Consider the following 16,579-nt stretch of genomic DNA (forward strand, 5'->3'; position numbering starts at 1 on the left):
TACTCGATGATACTGCCTCATGCATGGATCCTTCACTGTAGCCATTATGGACTGTCGTTTCAGATACCATGTGCTACTAGGCACGTACAGAGTGGCAGATCTGTGGGCTCTGTCACCTTCTGACATGCTGGCAACGTCTTTGCAGGGCAACTTCCTTCACCTGGCAAAGGCAGATGGGGTAAGAGAGTGTTCTAATTTGTCTGTTTAGTGGAGATGTGTCATCTGTGTTCATGCTGCCCTCTTAACAATTTCTGTGTTGTGGAAATGTCCAAACATGAGCAAACATGGATCAAGAATAGAACTTCCATGTAGGCATCACCCAGCTTCAACAACTGCCAACATATATTCATACACACACACACACACACACACACACACACACACACACACACACAGGCATGCACACACACATTACTCTGTAGTAGTGATCCTATAAAATGTGCACCCCCCCCACCCACTGGTTGGCCATGTGGCTCCTTCCAACAGACCACAAACTGATCCACAAAGGCAAATCTTTCCATTGTCCTGGGTAAATGTTATGCAATTTCACAACTTTGGTTATTTGTATATGGTTAACTAAAAGCTGATTACTGGTAACCTACTAGAGACGTTATAGATTGCTAAAATTGTATATTAGGTCGGGGTGGATCAACAAATATCTGTTGAGCACCTTCTACGTGGAGTTAGGGCAGTGCCAGAGCCCCATAGAGCTTGCCCTCTGGACCTTACTGCCATGTGTCAGGACTTAGATTCTGTCTTCATCAGGAAGTCTGGCTGCCCTGCTGCATAGGGCAGTGTTTTATAGCTCTTTATGTGAACTGCACAAGATGAAAATGATGATTCTGCTAGAAAGTGGGAACTGCCACATCAGTGGACCATGGGCCACAGTCAAAAATGTCTTAGAATTACTGCTCTAAAACATTTTTACCTTCCTACTCATTGGCGTGAGCACTGTGAAAAGGGTCTATGCCTAGAATTACCAGAATGTATGTACTTCATCAGATCAGTCTTTTTAGAAAGCCAAAAAGAGTTGCATACAGCCCATGGATTCTTTACATATTATAATAATGTCAGTGCATTACATACATATATCAATGTGTTGTTTTCCATAAGTGTTTAATTTTTTTTATGTTTATTTATTTTTGAGAGAGAGAGAGACAGAGCACGAGCAGGGAGGGGTAGAGAGAGAGGGAGACACAGAATCTGAAGCAGGTTCCAGGTTCCAAGCTGTCAGCACAGAGCCTGATGTGGGGCTTGACCCCATGAACCACGAGATCATGACCCGAGCCCAAGTCAGACATTTAACCACCTGAGCCACCCAGGCACCCCTTCCTTCAGTGTTTTAGCTGATTCTCTTAGCAAGCATTTATTGAACACCCATCCTGGGCAGGCTAATCGCAGGTTCTATACATTCTGAGACAAATCAATTGGGACCATTGACCTGGAGGAACTAACCACCAGAGACACATTTTTAATGAGTTCCTATGTCTGATATAAATGTCTCCCTTTAACCAAAAGAGATGTGCAAGGTGGCCAGGAATGCTTATTTCAGGGATTCTGCTGATGTAACTTGGGAGCTGCTCAGGGTGAGACGAGTCCCCTTCTGCACCTAGGGTCCCAGAAGGGATTTTAAATAAAGGGTAATGGTGAGGAGAAGAAGAAAGGAAAGTAGAGAGAACGGAGTCCCAGTTGTGTCATGGTTAGTTGGTGACTGGGTTGGTGGGTAGGTGGGGTAATCAATGCTCTTGAAAAGTAGCTGGATGCTGATCAGGAAAGTCGGTTACTGTCCCCATTAGTTTGCTAAGGCTGCTTTCACCACGCGCCACAAAGCGAGTGGCTCAAACAACAGAGAATTTTGTCTCAAGGTTCTGGAGGCCAGAAGTCCAAGATCGAGGTGTGAGCAAGATTTGTTCCCAGGGGCTGTGGAAGGAGCTGTTCCAGCCTCTCTCCTTGGCTTGGACATGGCCTTCTTCACGCTCACACAGTGTTCTCCCTGTACAGCTATGTCCAAATTTCTTCTTCTTATAAGAACACCAGCCATATTGAACTAAGACCTACCATAATGATCTCATTTTAATGTGATTACCTCTATAAAGACCCTATTTCCAAATAGGTCCCATTCTGAGGTACTAGGGGTTAGGACTCCAACGTATGAATATTGAGGACACAATTCAACCCACACAACACTGTCTACACTGCTTTTCAAACTGCAGGATCACTTTGGTGAGCCTCAACCAGCACTCTCTGAATGAAATAGAAAAGACAAGAATTGGTATTCTGGGACCTCCCAAATAGTAGAGGAAAGTATCACTTCATTTTGATTGTGTGCGTGTGTGTGTGTGTGTGTGTGTGTGTGTGTGTGTGTGTGTGTGTGTGATGTCTAGTGTGTCACAATTAAGGACATTTCTAGCTTTGGGTCATAATCCAAAGTGTGAGAGTTGCTACTGCTCAAGAAGTGTAAAACCCAGAAACACTTTCAATCCGTGGATGTACGACTCTAAGGACACTCACCTTCCCATGGTGGCTTGCATTTACAGAATGTCACAATCGAAGGAGCATCTGTCATTGACAGCGACAATGCAGCCACAAATGGCGTGATACACATCATCAACAAGGTACAGACTTGCAATGTTTCACACATCCTGTTCTGTGTCTTTTGCGGGGACAGGCTACCCTTAATGTAAAAGAAACCTGTGTTGTGCCCCATGACTTTAGTGTTAAAAGTGTTTAGAGGCTCTGTTCATCCGGTCAGACTCAGCCTATTTATTCAGGCTATATTCTGCCACGGGCCCTACATCAAGGATGGTCACCTAGATTATATTTCTTACTTATGAGGATATCTTAATCAGGAACTGGAGGAGAAGCAAGGGGTTATGTATGGTTTTCCTCTCCCCTTTCTGCATTGTTGCACCCTAAAAAGATGGGGGAAGGAAGGCCCTAGAAAAAAAATGGAAAAGGGTAGAAAAGGTATTTTGAAATTTTCATTTTCTTCTAAGACACAATTCAACGGTACTCAAAGGTATGTGATTAAAAAAAAAAAGCATAGTGGGAAATGGGAGTTTAAGCTATCCTGTAATTTTCAGTTACTATATTAGGATTTTCATTGAAAATTCAGGTGAGAAGTGAGGGTACACTGGGAACTTTTGAAAGGTGGGAAATCGGAAAAGACAATTAACTAACAGCATTTTAACTAAAATTATCCTCTCTTGGCACTTATATACTCACTTTTGATTTTAATTTACAGAAAAGTTCAACTATTTCTATTCAGAAAAGAGAGGCAATTTTAAGACTCCTAGATGCGTTATCTTGTAAAAACCTTGCAATTTCTTTGTATTAGTGAGAGGCATTAAGAAAAACATTTTTGAGCAAGTGATTCATCACTTGCACAGAAATATGTTGGGTTTATGACTTTTTTTTAATGTCTATTTACTTAGAGAGAGTGGGGGGGGGGCGGCAAAGAGAGAGAGAGAGAGAGGGAGAGAGAATCCCAAGCAGGCTCCTCTCTGTCAGCGCGGAGCCTGACGCAGGGCTTGAATGCATGAAACGTGAGATCACGACCGGAGCTGAAATCAGGAATCAGACGCTTAACCGACTGAGCCACACAGGCGCCCTGGGTTTATGAAGAACATTACTTAGCAAGGGTATTTTTCTTCTCCAATCCTGGCTTTCCAAAGGACTAAAAACCTTTTTGGAAAACATAAAATTACCCTGACTCATTTACACACCTTGTTAGTACAGCGATACCTCAGTCTGTCTCCTGAACTGAGTATTATCATGGGGCCAGTTCAGGTCTCACCTCCTCTTTCAAGCCTTCCTTCATCCCTGAGGCCCATATCATCAAGGATGGCGTGTAGTATCTAGGTACCAGCCCGTAGCTAGCTATGTGACCTTGGGCAAGCCACATAACCAATCTGAGCCTCATTTTTCTCCTCTGGTAAGAATTAAATAACACCTTCTCGGGGCACCTGGGTGGCTCAGTCGGTTAAGCGTCCGACTTCAGCTCAGGTCACGATCTCACACTCAGTGAGTTTGAGCCCCGCATCGGGCTCTGGGCCGATGGCTCAGAGCCTGGAGCCTGCTTCCGATTCTGTGTCTCCCTCTCTCTCTGCCCCTCCCCCGTTCATGCTCTGTCTCTCTCTGTCTCAAAAATAAATAAACGTTAAAAAAAATTTTTTTTAAATAAATAAATAAATAAATAACACCTTCTCTCTCGATGCCTGCTGCCCAGCAGGCCTTCCCTCCACAAATGCTGGTTTTATGCCTTTCTCCTTCCTCTGTCCTCCCATGGGAGGAACTGGGTGTATGGTTCATCCAGCACACTATGCCCTCCCACCTGATGGCAGGTCCCAGGGGGGTGGGCCGCACCACTGTGTCCCTCGGCAGCAGTGGCACCCAGCCTCATCCACGGTGACAGTTAGGATGGTTGACAGCCCAGCAGGTACAGGGCACCGTACAAAATATCCCGTCACGTTCTCTCATTTAATTTTTACACCGGCCCTAAGAAAATAGACATGACTGTCCTCACGTCACAAATAGGACAGATAAGGGGCACCCAGGTGGCTCAGTCAGTTAAGCGTCAATTCTTGATTTCAGCTCAGGTCATGATCTCACGGTTCGTGAGTTCGAGCCCCGCGTCGGGCTCGGCACTGACAGTGCGGAGCCTGCTTGGGATTCTCTCTGTCTCCCTCTCTCTCTCCCTGTCCCTCCCTCGCTCGTGCTTGCTCTCTCTAAATAAATAAATAAATAAATGGGGCGCCTGGGTGGCTCAGTCAGTTAAGCGTCTGACTTCGGCTCAGGTCACCATCTCGCGGTATATGAGTTCGAGCCCCGCGTTGGGCTCTGTGCTGACTGCTCAGAGTCTGGAGCCTGTTTCCGATTCTGTGTCTCCCTCTCTCTCTGACCCTCCCCCGTTCATGCCCTGTCTCTCTCTGTCTCAAAAATAAATAAACGTTAAAAAAAAAAAACTTTATAAAAAATAAATAAATAAATAAACACTCTTTTTAAAAACTGAGACAACTAAGGCCCCTCATGGTTAAATAACTGGATTGAGGAAGAAGTTATGTGACCACAAAAGATTCCTGGATGCCTGTCAACTGGCTCAAGGTCTCTGCTTAGCCTCTGGGTTGCGCTGGCCCCCTAAAGACCTCCTGTACCTGCCCGTGGACCTTCGTCAGGGCCACCATGAACACTTGTACAAGTTGTGCCGTGTATAAAGGCGCCTGGCTAAAACCCAGCCCCCTTCACTCCCCAGGCTGCGCACCCATTTGGTATCGCCAAGTGTCAGAGGAAATGGTGCCCTTTTTAAAATGCGCAGAGAGGGGCGCCTGGGTGTCTTGGTCGGTTAAGCGTCCGACTTCGGCTCAGGTTATGATCTCATGGTCCGTGAGTTCGAGCCCAGCATCAGGCTCTGTGCTGACAGCTCAGAGCCTGGAGCCTGTTTCAGATTCTGTGTCTCCCTCTCTCTCTGCCCCTCCCCTGTTCATGCTCTGTCTCTCTCTGTCTCAAAAATAAATAAACGTTAAAAAAAAAATTTTTAAATGCGCAGAGGCACTCTTCATTGCATATTGTCACGTGACATGAACCTATGTACCGGAGGGCAACAAGCCCTGCTGACACATGCTAACAGAGTTTGGGGGCTTACTTCCCCAGGTTCTGGTGCCTCGAAGAAGTCTAACTGGCTCCCTACCAAACCTGCTCACGCGGCTGGACCAGATGCCCAACTATTCCATCTTCCGGGGCTACATCATTGTAGGTACCACATTCTCTGCGTGACCCACTTGCTCGGGTTACCTGGCAACGGGAATCCCTCATGCGTTCTTGTCTCCCTCCATTGCAGCAATATAATCTGGCGAGTGCGATCGAGGCAGCAGATGCTTATACAGTGTTTGCTCCAAACAACGACGCCATTGAGAATTACATCCGGGAGAAGAAGATTGCAACTCTGGTAGGTATTGGGAAGGATAACCAGGCACATTATTTTCTGAACGTTCAAACTCAACCTCTTTCCATCCATCAGTCATGTACAATCTCACTCTTTCAATCAAAACTTCCTTGTCCATGTGCAGACACTTAACGTAAACCCGCACCGAGACTTTCTCCGCTTTCTTGTTTCATTCATACCCATGGAAGCACACACTGGGGCCCTTGTACACGAGGACGCAGGTGTCCCAGGAACCTGGAAGGATCCTCATAGTCACCCTCCTTCCTGGCCCTGCCTCTCCTGGCCCCGGGCCACTGAGATGTCTGCGGCAAGGACGGAGAGAGAGTGGGTGGTCTCTGTCTTCATCCTCTTCTCCCACCTCTGTCCTTCCTGGTTTCTAACATCTGGGGCTACACAGCCCAGATTTGTCAAAGGATTTTGTCAAAGAATGCAGAGCTCCAATATGACACTGTCTGCCTCAAAACCCTTGAATGCGTCCCCATCTCAGTTCAGACTACCTCCCCAGATATCTAAGGCCTCCATTAACTGGCCACCATTCATCCTCTATTCCGGTGGTGGCTCCGGAATTTTCACATAGGGGCCGGGGGTTGCCCTGCCCCCCCGCCCCCTGCCCCCAGCCCCCTGCCCCATGATGAAAGGACATGTTTGAAGGTGTATTTGCACAGCAAGCACACAGCTTTCTTTCCCTTACATCTTCAAATAGGGTGACTGAGCCCCAGATACTAACGAAATGCGGACTTACCTGTGAAGCCCCTTAGTGTCATCCTTGGGCCCACCCATTCTCTGCAGAAACCACATGGTCTAACCAGAGGGACAGTCTCAGAGACCCTAAACAAGCCAAGATGTGTTTGGTGCCTTTGTTCATATCTACCCACACATGCACACACACATGTGCACACACACATGTGCGTGCATACACACACACACACACACACACACACACACACACACACACTGCCCTTTTGCCTTCACTACCTCCTGAATCTCCCTACCTATTCTTCAAGTCCACTCTGACTGCCTCAGGGAAGCTGGCCCTGGCCACCAGAGCCTTCAGAAAATCTCCCCTGCCTCTGAATTCAGACCATTTGCACACCCCTGCAGTACTATCTGGGTGAATTGTCCTTTCAAGTGAGCGAACCTTAGCTCTCCAAGTAGATTATAAACTCCATGAAGTCAGGGACACTGTCCTAGATTTTTGTGACTAGCATATTGAAAAAGCAGGACACCTGGGATGGGATCAGGATCCTGGGATCTCCTCTGCCTTGCCCCAGTCCCTTTGAATGTGTCCAGTGGAAAATATTCTTTTCCTCGCCTGGGATGAAACTTCAGGCAATCCCACAACTTTTCCGTTTTTCCCAAAAGTCCTATGACCATGTGAAGTCACAAACACAGTCTCAATTAAGTTAAAAAAAATTCCAGTAATAATCAACATGTCGAACTGGATTTCAAATCACATCTCTCACTGTTCCCTGCTGGGGCTTTGTCTAGGTGAGAAACTGGAGGAGGGGGCTTGTTCTTGAATCAACCAGGGTCCATCAGGAGACAGAAGCCATACCGGAGAGAGTTTAATATCATGAATTGTTGATCGGGTACAAAGCTGTGTAAATATAACTGAAAGGTTAAAAGGAGGGAGAGAGAAGTCAGAGGTAGCAGTAGCAGGAAGCGTCTAGACCCAAAAGGCTGGAAGAGCAAAAGGAAGAGGTTAGAATTACTAAAATTTAGAGAAATGCAGAGCAAGAGCCTCTCGGAGCTGTAACTCCGACCTCTGCGGAGGGGGCAATGTTCACCTGGCATCTCTGACCCTGAAGGAGGGTCCCTGGGGGTCCAGGACCCAGACTCCAGCAGAGGGTGTTGCCTGGCAGGGGCTGAGAAGCCCTTCCCTCCAGATCCAGCTGCCCCTCTGGGGTGCAGAGCGGGGCTTGGGTGATGCCCATAGAAACAGGAAGCAAACAGAAGGAGGAAATCCCTTCTCCCTCCTTCAGTTCTAATAGGCCTCACAGTCTCCTTCTAGCACTTTCTACGGGCAGAACCTACCAGGAGCCCAGGCAAAGGAAAACTGTAGACTGCGGTCGCAACTGCGGCATCACAAAAGCAGAGTGTGGAGGGTGGGTTCGGGGTTCTCAGGAGGAGAACTGAAAAGGGTAGGAAGGGTCTTACCTAACTGGTACCATCTTGAGATGCCATTGCTGTTTCTGGGCCAGGTCAGGGTTTCAAAGCGTGCTCTCTCTCCCCCTCCCTCTTCCTACCCTCTCCCCACTTTGGTGGGTCCTTCGGAGACCCCACTCATCACCAGTGGTCTCTGACTGCTGTCCCCTGACCTGTGTGCATGCATCCTACTGCTGTAGTCATTTATCTCCTCCTTGGACCCTAAGCATCCAGAACCCACCTCCGGCTTTTCCCCAGGGGGAGCCTGTCTGCCCCAGTGAGCACCCATCTAAGATAGGACCTAAGGCCCCAGTTCTCTCAGAGAACCACACATCTGGTCCACAGGACACACGTCCTCTCTCGTCCCAAGCCAGCACTGGGAGTGCTGGCCTGTCCACCCTCCTCCACCCTCCACCCTGCCAGCCAGCTATGACATGAGATTGCTCAGCTCTGAGTAAAACCTGGTCCCACAGGTCACCCTATCTGCAGGGCACACAGATCATGTTCTTCAAAACATCCCATCGAATCTCCTCTTATAGCCCCTGAGGCGAAAGGCAGGCTGGGGTGTGGGGACCCTCTGTTCACAGCACGTCTCTTCAAAGAAATCATCTCAGTCTGGGTTTTAGGGTCACATCAGGAGTTCCTGACCATCCCACATGGAAGACCGGCCAAGTCCGAGGTATTGCATCTCAGATTTAGTATTTAACATCTATCGCCTCATGATGTCTTGGCCAAAACTTGCAGTTCAACAAGCTGTTGCTCTTGTGATCCCCACGGTGCCTGGCAAGTAACTGGGACAGGCTGACCTATGGGTTGACTCTCAGTTCTGTGTGTTGCCCAGGAGGAGGACGTGCTCAGGTATCACGTGGTCTTGGAGGAGAAACTCCTGAAGAACAACCTGCACAACGGCATGCACCGGGAGACCATGCTGGGCTTTTCCTTCTTCATCGGCTTCTTCCTCCGTGACGACCAGGTGCGATCCTTTTACTTACCACCCAGGAAGGAGGGGGTGCCTGGGCAGCCCAGTCAGTTAAGCGTCCGACTCTTGGTTTCGGCTCAGGTCATGATCTCATGGGTTTCGTGGGTTCGAGCCCCGCCTCAGGCTCTGCCCTGGCAGCATGGAGCCTGCTTGGGATTCTCTCTCTCTCCCTCTCTCTCTGCCCCTCCCCTGCTCCTGCTGTCTCTAGCTCTCTCAAAATAAATATATAAACCAAAAAACAAAACCAAAACAACAGGAATGACAGGAATGAGGGTCTTAGCGCCTATCCACCATCATCACTTCCTTGTTGAAACAAATCTCACCAGTGCTTCCTCCGCCTTATCCACAAAGGACAGTTGCCTATGTTCCACCGTAAAGAGAAAACAGACTGTCAAGCTTCAACACACTCCCTGTTACCAGCCTCGGGACAATCAGTGCGGCTTCACTAATCACGGTATTTGAATTCCAGCAGTCACAGGTGCCCTTTGACAGTGATTCCTAACAAACCCAACAGACAGTCCCTGAGCACTCTCTAAGATAACAGTGGACATGGCAGCAAACCCCAACTCCCAGGACATGGCACTGGCTGAGGGGGCCAAGTGACATGTGGGGTCCAGCAGCCAAATGAGTAACGTCATGATTGCCTGATCGCACAGACCGCGGTCCTGGGACCAACTGCCCCCACACGGATGCTCAGTATTTACCTCACACAACCCCTAATTATTTCAAAGTCTTCAGGATTCATGAAAAAGAATTGATGAGACTAAACATTTGAAGTATTTCAAGTGTAGGGGCTCCTGAGTGGCTCAGTTGGTTAAATGTCCAACTGTGGCTCAGGTCAAGATCTCACAGTTTGTGAGTTCGAGCCCCGCATTGGGCTCTGTGGTGGCAGCTCGGAGCCTGGAACCTACTTCAGATTCTTTGTCTCCCTCCCTCTCTCTCTCTCTGCCCCTCCCTTGCTCTCTCTCTCTCTCTCTGTCTCTTTCTCTCAAAAATAAACATTTAAAAAAATTTAATTTAAAAAAATAAAATAAAAATAAAGTGCTTCAAGTGTAATTCTATTTAAATATTTCAAACATCAAGGAAGATCAGTTTATGAAAATTCAGCGAGAAACTCACAGGGTGATTCTAGTATAAATTCTCCTAAGGAAAACTAATAAAAACAAATTATTGTTTAAGATAACCTAGGTGTTCTGTGAAAAGGAAAGTTTAATCACAGACATTTTTGAAAAATACTATTATTGGAGCCTTTCAAAAAGTGCAATCCTGGGGCACCTGGGTGGTTCAGTCAGTTAAACATCTGACTTGAGTTCAGGTCTAACAGTTCATGGGTTCGAGCCCTGCATCAGGCTCTGTGCTGACAGCTCAGAGCCTGGAGCCTGCTTGGCATTCTGTGTCTCCCTCTCTCTCTCTGCCACTCCCCTACTTGTACTGTCCCTCTCTCTCTCTCTCCCTCTCAAAAATAAATAAACTTTAAAAAATAAAAATAAAAAAGTGCAATCTTAAAAGCAATGCTCTCAATGGTATTGTCATTGAACCACAAGTTAATTTTTGTGTGTGTTTTGTTTTAACCTGCTTGGGTTAAAAAAAAAAAAAAAAAAAAAAAAAAAAGAGCTTGAGTCTTACCGAATAATCTAACTCCAAATATTCTCCTCTGACTCCTGTAAATAATCCCACCTATTGTACAATAACTTTGAAGAGATCCTTTTAGATACATTTTCTTATTTTTCCCGTTAAGCAAGTTTTGATTGGTAAAGAACTTTTTTTGTTTTTATCCATATCATTTTTTTAAATGTTTATTTGTTTTTGAGAGAGAGAGTTTGTGAGAGTATGCAAGTGGAGGGGGGCAAAGAGAAAGAAGGACAGAGGATCCGAAGTGGGCTCTGTGCTGACAGCAGAAAGCCCAACATGGGATTCGAACCCATGAACGGCGAGATCATGACCTGAGCCAAAGTCGGACGCTTAACCGACTGAGCCACCCAGGCACACCGAACTGTATCATTTCTTATTTCATCACAGAAAGACGAATTTTCTAATGCATTTAGTTGGAGCAATTTCAACTCTGTCATGGTTATTTTCCATTTGCTCGGAAATTCTTTGATCCAGAGAAATCTTACAATAGAGGCTTTATCCTAAAATAAACAAATAGTTCTCTTACAGTCAAGGTTTTGCTTTTATTGATAACTCATTTGCTTTCTCTTAGGACAACGGAGTTGTAGGAAAAATTTCTCTAATCAAGTAAAGTTGTGTTCAAATAAAAATTTTATTTTTTATTTAATTTTTTTTAAATTTTTTTTAACGTTTATTTATTTTTGAGACAGGGAGAGACAGAGCATGAACAGGGGAGGGTCAGAGAGAGGGAGACACAGAATCTGAAGTAGGCTCCAGCCTCTGAGCTGTCAGTACAGAGCCCGATGTGGGGCTAGAACTCATGGACTGCGAGATCATGACCTGAGCCAAAGTCGGCCGCTTAACCGACTGAGCCACCCAGGCGCCCCTCAAATAAAAATTTTAATGCAGCCTGTAATTCCCTGAGTATATCTCACCATGAAGATGATTCAGACTTTTTTCATGCAAATCAACAGTATTACAGCATCAGAAGTTCTGCCATTTTGATATTTTTTAAAGTGTTCAGTGTCTCAGAATTCTGGAAGTTTGTGGTGCAACCACCATTCGACACGACCAGTAAAGTTCCCGGCTAGTCTTACAGATCTACACAGACGCTAGAACACCTGTGGAGCTCGGCCGTGATTTACCTCAACACCCAGTGGAAAGTCACCTGACTTCAAATAAACATAAGGGACTTCAACATTCCATGGGAGTTCAAGTTTCAGCACTTGGAAGAATCATTTTAATATTGCTGCTGTGGGGAGTCTGGGGATGTTATTAATCATTTTGAAGCCCTTATTGGTTACAAACTTAACTTTTTCTTAGTGCACTGAAGATTTCCCCTTCTCCCAACTCACACACACACACACACACACACACACACACACACACAGAGACCAATTTTTTAAAGAACCATTTGTTTCCAGTTTTATTATTTACATTAATGAATGAATTAGTAGATTCCCTTGTTTTGTATTACTCAATCATTAAGGTATCCTCTCTTTAAAAAAAATCAAAATAAAACAAGTTATAGCTCAAAGTTGGAGTTAGCAGCCTTTCATGAAGAACCTCTGAGCATTCACCACACACTGGGAAATGATACTACCTAGTGGAACTCTTTTCACAAACAAAAACACTAAAAAAAATGCTAGTTGTTGTTTTTTCTTAAGTGCCTGTCACTTGGCCTTTGTGAGGGTTGCTTGCCAATTAACCATAGAGATGTGCTGAAAGGCCAATGAGTCTCATTCTCCACATCTTTGTTTTGGAAGGCATTCACACCTCCAGGACCACCAGTCCACAGCACAGCTGAGCACGTCCATGGTGCCATTTTGCCAGTGGCACTAACATAACAATCATGATTCAGAATTCCTCAAATGGTCATAAACCACCTAATGTGAGAGGTGGAGTAAAACCTTAGAGATTCTCTAGAACAGCATCTTCCTTTTACAAAAGAGGAAGTTGAGATTTAGAGAGGAAAAACCATTGGCCCATTGTCACACAACAAGTTGGTGCCAGGTGCGAGACTGTTACTTAGACTCTCCTCCCTTAGGAGGGTCTTTTCCACTACAGTGTGTTATCTTCGAGGTGAATACTGGAATATCTCCTAGGTTGTTGTGATATTGTTGCCTCCAATCCCGATCTTCCCTATTTCCCTTGAAATCACTACACTAAAACTCACATTTAACCCTCTTGGTTATAGCTCTACGTAAATGAGGCTCCAATAAACTACACCAATGCAGCCACTGACAAGGGAGTGATCCATGGTTTGGGGAAAGTTTTGGAAATTCAGAAGAATAGATGTGACAACAACGACACTACGATTGTACAAGTAAGTTATATCCAAGGCCAATGATGCAACTGTTGGCTTAGTTTTTTATAAATTTGTTAAGCATGAGTTTCATCTATCAGGGTATCTCAATTCAGTTGAAAAACGCTGAGTGAGCATCTCTGATGTACAAAAAAGCAGAATGAGCTTGGCTCTACAAAGGTATATAAGACATGATCCCTACCCCAATGGACTCAAAATCTGGTGCAATAAATTATACCTTGAGTACCTGGGAACGTGCCTGGGGGGTTGTATTGAGCAGAATTCTCAAGCCATGGTCTTCGTCAAAGGGAAAACAAGCCATGCCTAGCACAGGCTCAGAGGGGGGCTATGGTCCACCTATGGCAGATATTGGCCAAACCTGGTCTATGAGGAGAGAAAATAAAGAGGTGGATTATTTCAGTGTGACATAAGATGCAGTAATGGAGACTTTTCAGTCCATGAGATAGTGTAGGATCTTTCTCGATAGTAATAGCTGCTGACGTTTTGGGGGCGCTTCTTATGTGCCAGGCACTGCACATATTCTATGTGGTTTTAATGGTTTTACACAGGTTAATACACATGTTACATGTACCATGCTCACAATACCCTACAAAATAGGTACTATTACTATCCCCATTTTGCAGATGGGGAAAACGAGCCACAGAGAGGCTAAGTAATGCACCACGTTCACAGAGCTAGCGAGTGGCAGACAAGGAGTTAAAATCCAGGCAGTCTGGCCCCAGACCCAGAACCCTGAACAACCACACCATCCTGTCTGGTGCGAGCCAAGTTAAGAACCAGTCACACTGACCTCCTCCTGTTCTAGGAATGGGTCACATTTAAAATTTTCTGTCATTCCTAACTAGTGCTCATTGTTTTACAATAGTATCTATCAGCTCCGTACTGACCCCTCAGCTCCCCGTGCTCCCAAGGCCGGGCACCGTGTGTGACACATCCTCTCAGTCTGGGAATCTCGACAAATTCACTAAATAATGGGTTTTCCGTGAAGGAGGGCTGTTGTTAAAGGAATTGGGATGTAAATGAGGTAAGAGGATAATTAGTATCAGAGAGTAGAGGAAAGCAATGCTAAGACATCTCAGACCTCAAGTAGTTGAAGGGCTTATCTAAATGAACAGGAAAGAAGCTGATCGGATGAGCTCCCCTAATATCTTTCTGAGTTTCAATTCTATATGCTAATACTGTCAGCTTCAAGGTCTGGAAAATACTTTGCAGTAAAAGCAATAACCATGAAATGTTCACTTTGCCTCTGTGTTTTACCAAGGGAAAATGTGGGAAGTGTTCCCAGCAGCCGATCTGCCCACCTGGAACTAAACCACTAGTAAGTATTTTGTCTTCTTTTATAAAATAGTTTCCAGATCCTAGGCGGTCCGAATTAGAAAATGAACCTCAAGCATATCTCATTTTCTCTGCCCTCATCCCTGTATTTTAATCCCTGCGCTTTAATTTAATTTTACCTTCTTATATTACATGCATCTTTCTAAAGTCTTGAATCCATTTTTTTTTTGGACCAAAGTAAAATTTAATTAGTACATAAATAGAAGCCGGGGTTCACATCATTCGATGCACAATGCAGGAAGAGATTTTTCACTTTCTACATCTTTCACATCCCAGAAGCCAGTCGAGGATAAGAGCAAGAAATCTTATCAGAGAAGGCAGACTCTATATCCAAACAACATCCAATCTGGATGAGTTTCCTTTTAGTTGAAGTTACAACTTCCTCTAAGAAACAGATGGCAAACTTGGGAGAAGTAAACATGTCTTTGAATTGATTACTAATCTATGTTTCTTGTAGCTATTTATTATAAGAGCCAGTCCTGATAATGTTCCAATCGTTACCAAAAAAAATAGATGGGGAGCGCCTGTGTGGCTCAGTCAGTTAAGCGTCCGACTTCTGCTCAGGTCATGGTCTCACAGTTCGTGGGTTTGAGCCCTACATCGGGCTCTGTGCTGACAGCTCAGAGCCTGGATCCTGCTTCAGATTCTGTGTCTCCCTCTCTCTGGCCCTCCCCTACCCACCCTTTGTGTGTGTGTGTGTGTCTCTCTCTCTATCAAAACTAAACATAAAAACATTTTTTTAAAATAGATGCTTATGCACCTTCCATAGCATGAGAATAAAAATTTTTAATGATGGGGCACCTTGGTGGCTTAGTTAAGCATCCAACTCTTGGTTTTGGTTCAGGTCATGATCTCAGGGCCATGAGATCAAGCCCTTCCATGCCCAATGGAGCATGCTTGGGATTCTCTCTCTCCCTCTCCCTCACGTTGTCTCTCTGGAAGAAAGAAAGAAAGAGAGAGAGAGAGAGAGAGAGAGAGAGAGAGAGAGAGAGAGAGAGAAAGAAAGAAAGAAAAAGAAAGAAGGAAGGAAGGAAAACTTATAATGAAAACAATGCTGATTCTCTCACTGGAGTTTTAATCTGGTACATTACAGGATATTTTTATCTAGTTTACAACTTTTCCTACAACTTCTCCTGAGTTAGTTTTCTAGACAAAAGTTCTTTTTACAGAGTACCACCTTAAGGTATCCTAATTTGGATTTTGCCTGCTTTCACTTCTGGCAGTCAACATTGTGATTTTGTGTCTCCTTTCTTACAAAGCAGCTCCAAGAAACCAACCCCCTCCCTTTCCAGAACATTTCAGTCAGAGAAACAGCGATATGTCACCCACGTACTTTCTCCTAGGGACTGGAACTTCTTCTTCCCCAAAACGTTGACATCGTTTCTATTGCATAGGGCGAAGAGACAAGGAGATGTATCTACACCTTTTATTTCATGGGCAAGCGATCCGTGTTCATTGGGTGCCAGCCAAGCTGTATGAAAACGGTCATTGTGAGTATAAGGATTGAATCGCCCTTCCAATTCCTGCAGCAGATGGGGAAATGTAATCATATGTCATATTTTTCAGATGCCTTCACATGTATTCCTTCCGCCTCTCCTCTTCCTCCTCATCATCCCCACTCCAGTTGTCATCGTCATTCAAGGTAGCGGTGGTTAACAGTAAAACTCAGGCCAGCCCTGTAAGTCAGGAAACAGGTAAAAGTTGCAATATTCAATTGTGTGGTGAAGAAACAGAAGGACTGAGACGCTAGAAGGACCATCTCATTGTTGCAACAGGGTGAAATGCCCTGTGAGTGTGCTTGCATGCAAAGGGATGGAGAAGACAGCCAGCTCCCTAATAAGGGAAAGAGAAGGTGCACCTGCTTGTTTAGAAAACGAACCCCAGAGCTAAGTACATCTGTGCTGTTGCTTTGGGATCTGCAGGAAAAGTCTTTATAACTTCCTGCCCTGCTTCTCTCCCAGAAGACTAGGCATAGCCCCTGCCTATCCTACAGAAAGCAAGGTGGTCTGGCCCTCAAGCTACAGAGCTTTTGTGGGCTTTTTTGGTTTTTGTTTTCCAGGATCCAGAAATGTTTTCTTGGAACACAGCCATGCTCATGCATTTACTTTCTTACTGAAGTAGAATGAACATACAATGTTATATTCCTTTCACCAGTACAACAGGTGAATCAACAATTCTACAGGTGGAATCTAAAAACAAAACAAAGGAACCAAGAAACAAACCAAAAACATAGACTCTTAAA

At 45.2% G+C, this 16,579-nt stretch overlaps 1 protein-coding gene across 1 annotated transcript; it reads left to right on the forward strand.

The window, feature by feature from the left end:
* Positions 1-69: 69 nt before the first annotated feature.
* LOC125916768 (stabilin-2-like) lies at positions 70-16,573 on the forward strand. Its single transcript, XM_049623064.1, has 8 exons — positions 70-178; positions 2,538-2,615; positions 5,650-5,748; positions 5,837-5,944; positions 8,928-9,059; positions 12,874-13,002; positions 14,264-14,320; positions 15,732-16,573. The coding sequence occupies exons 1-8, from the start codon at positions 125-127 to the stop codon at positions 15,981-15,983; spliced, it is 909 nt and encodes a 302-aa protein (XP_049479021.1). The 5' UTR covers positions 70-124; the 3' UTR covers positions 15,984-16,573.
* The last annotated feature ends 6 nt before the right edge of the window (positions 16,574-16,579 follow it).

Source organism: Panthera uncia, unplaced genomic scaffold (assembly GCF_023721935.1).
Source record: "Panthera uncia isolate 11264 unplaced genomic scaffold, Puncia_PCG_1.0 HiC_scaffold_1114, whole genome shotgun sequence".
In the NCBI taxonomy this organism is placed as follows: Eukaryota; Metazoa; Chordata; class Mammalia; order Carnivora; family Felidae; genus Panthera; species Panthera uncia.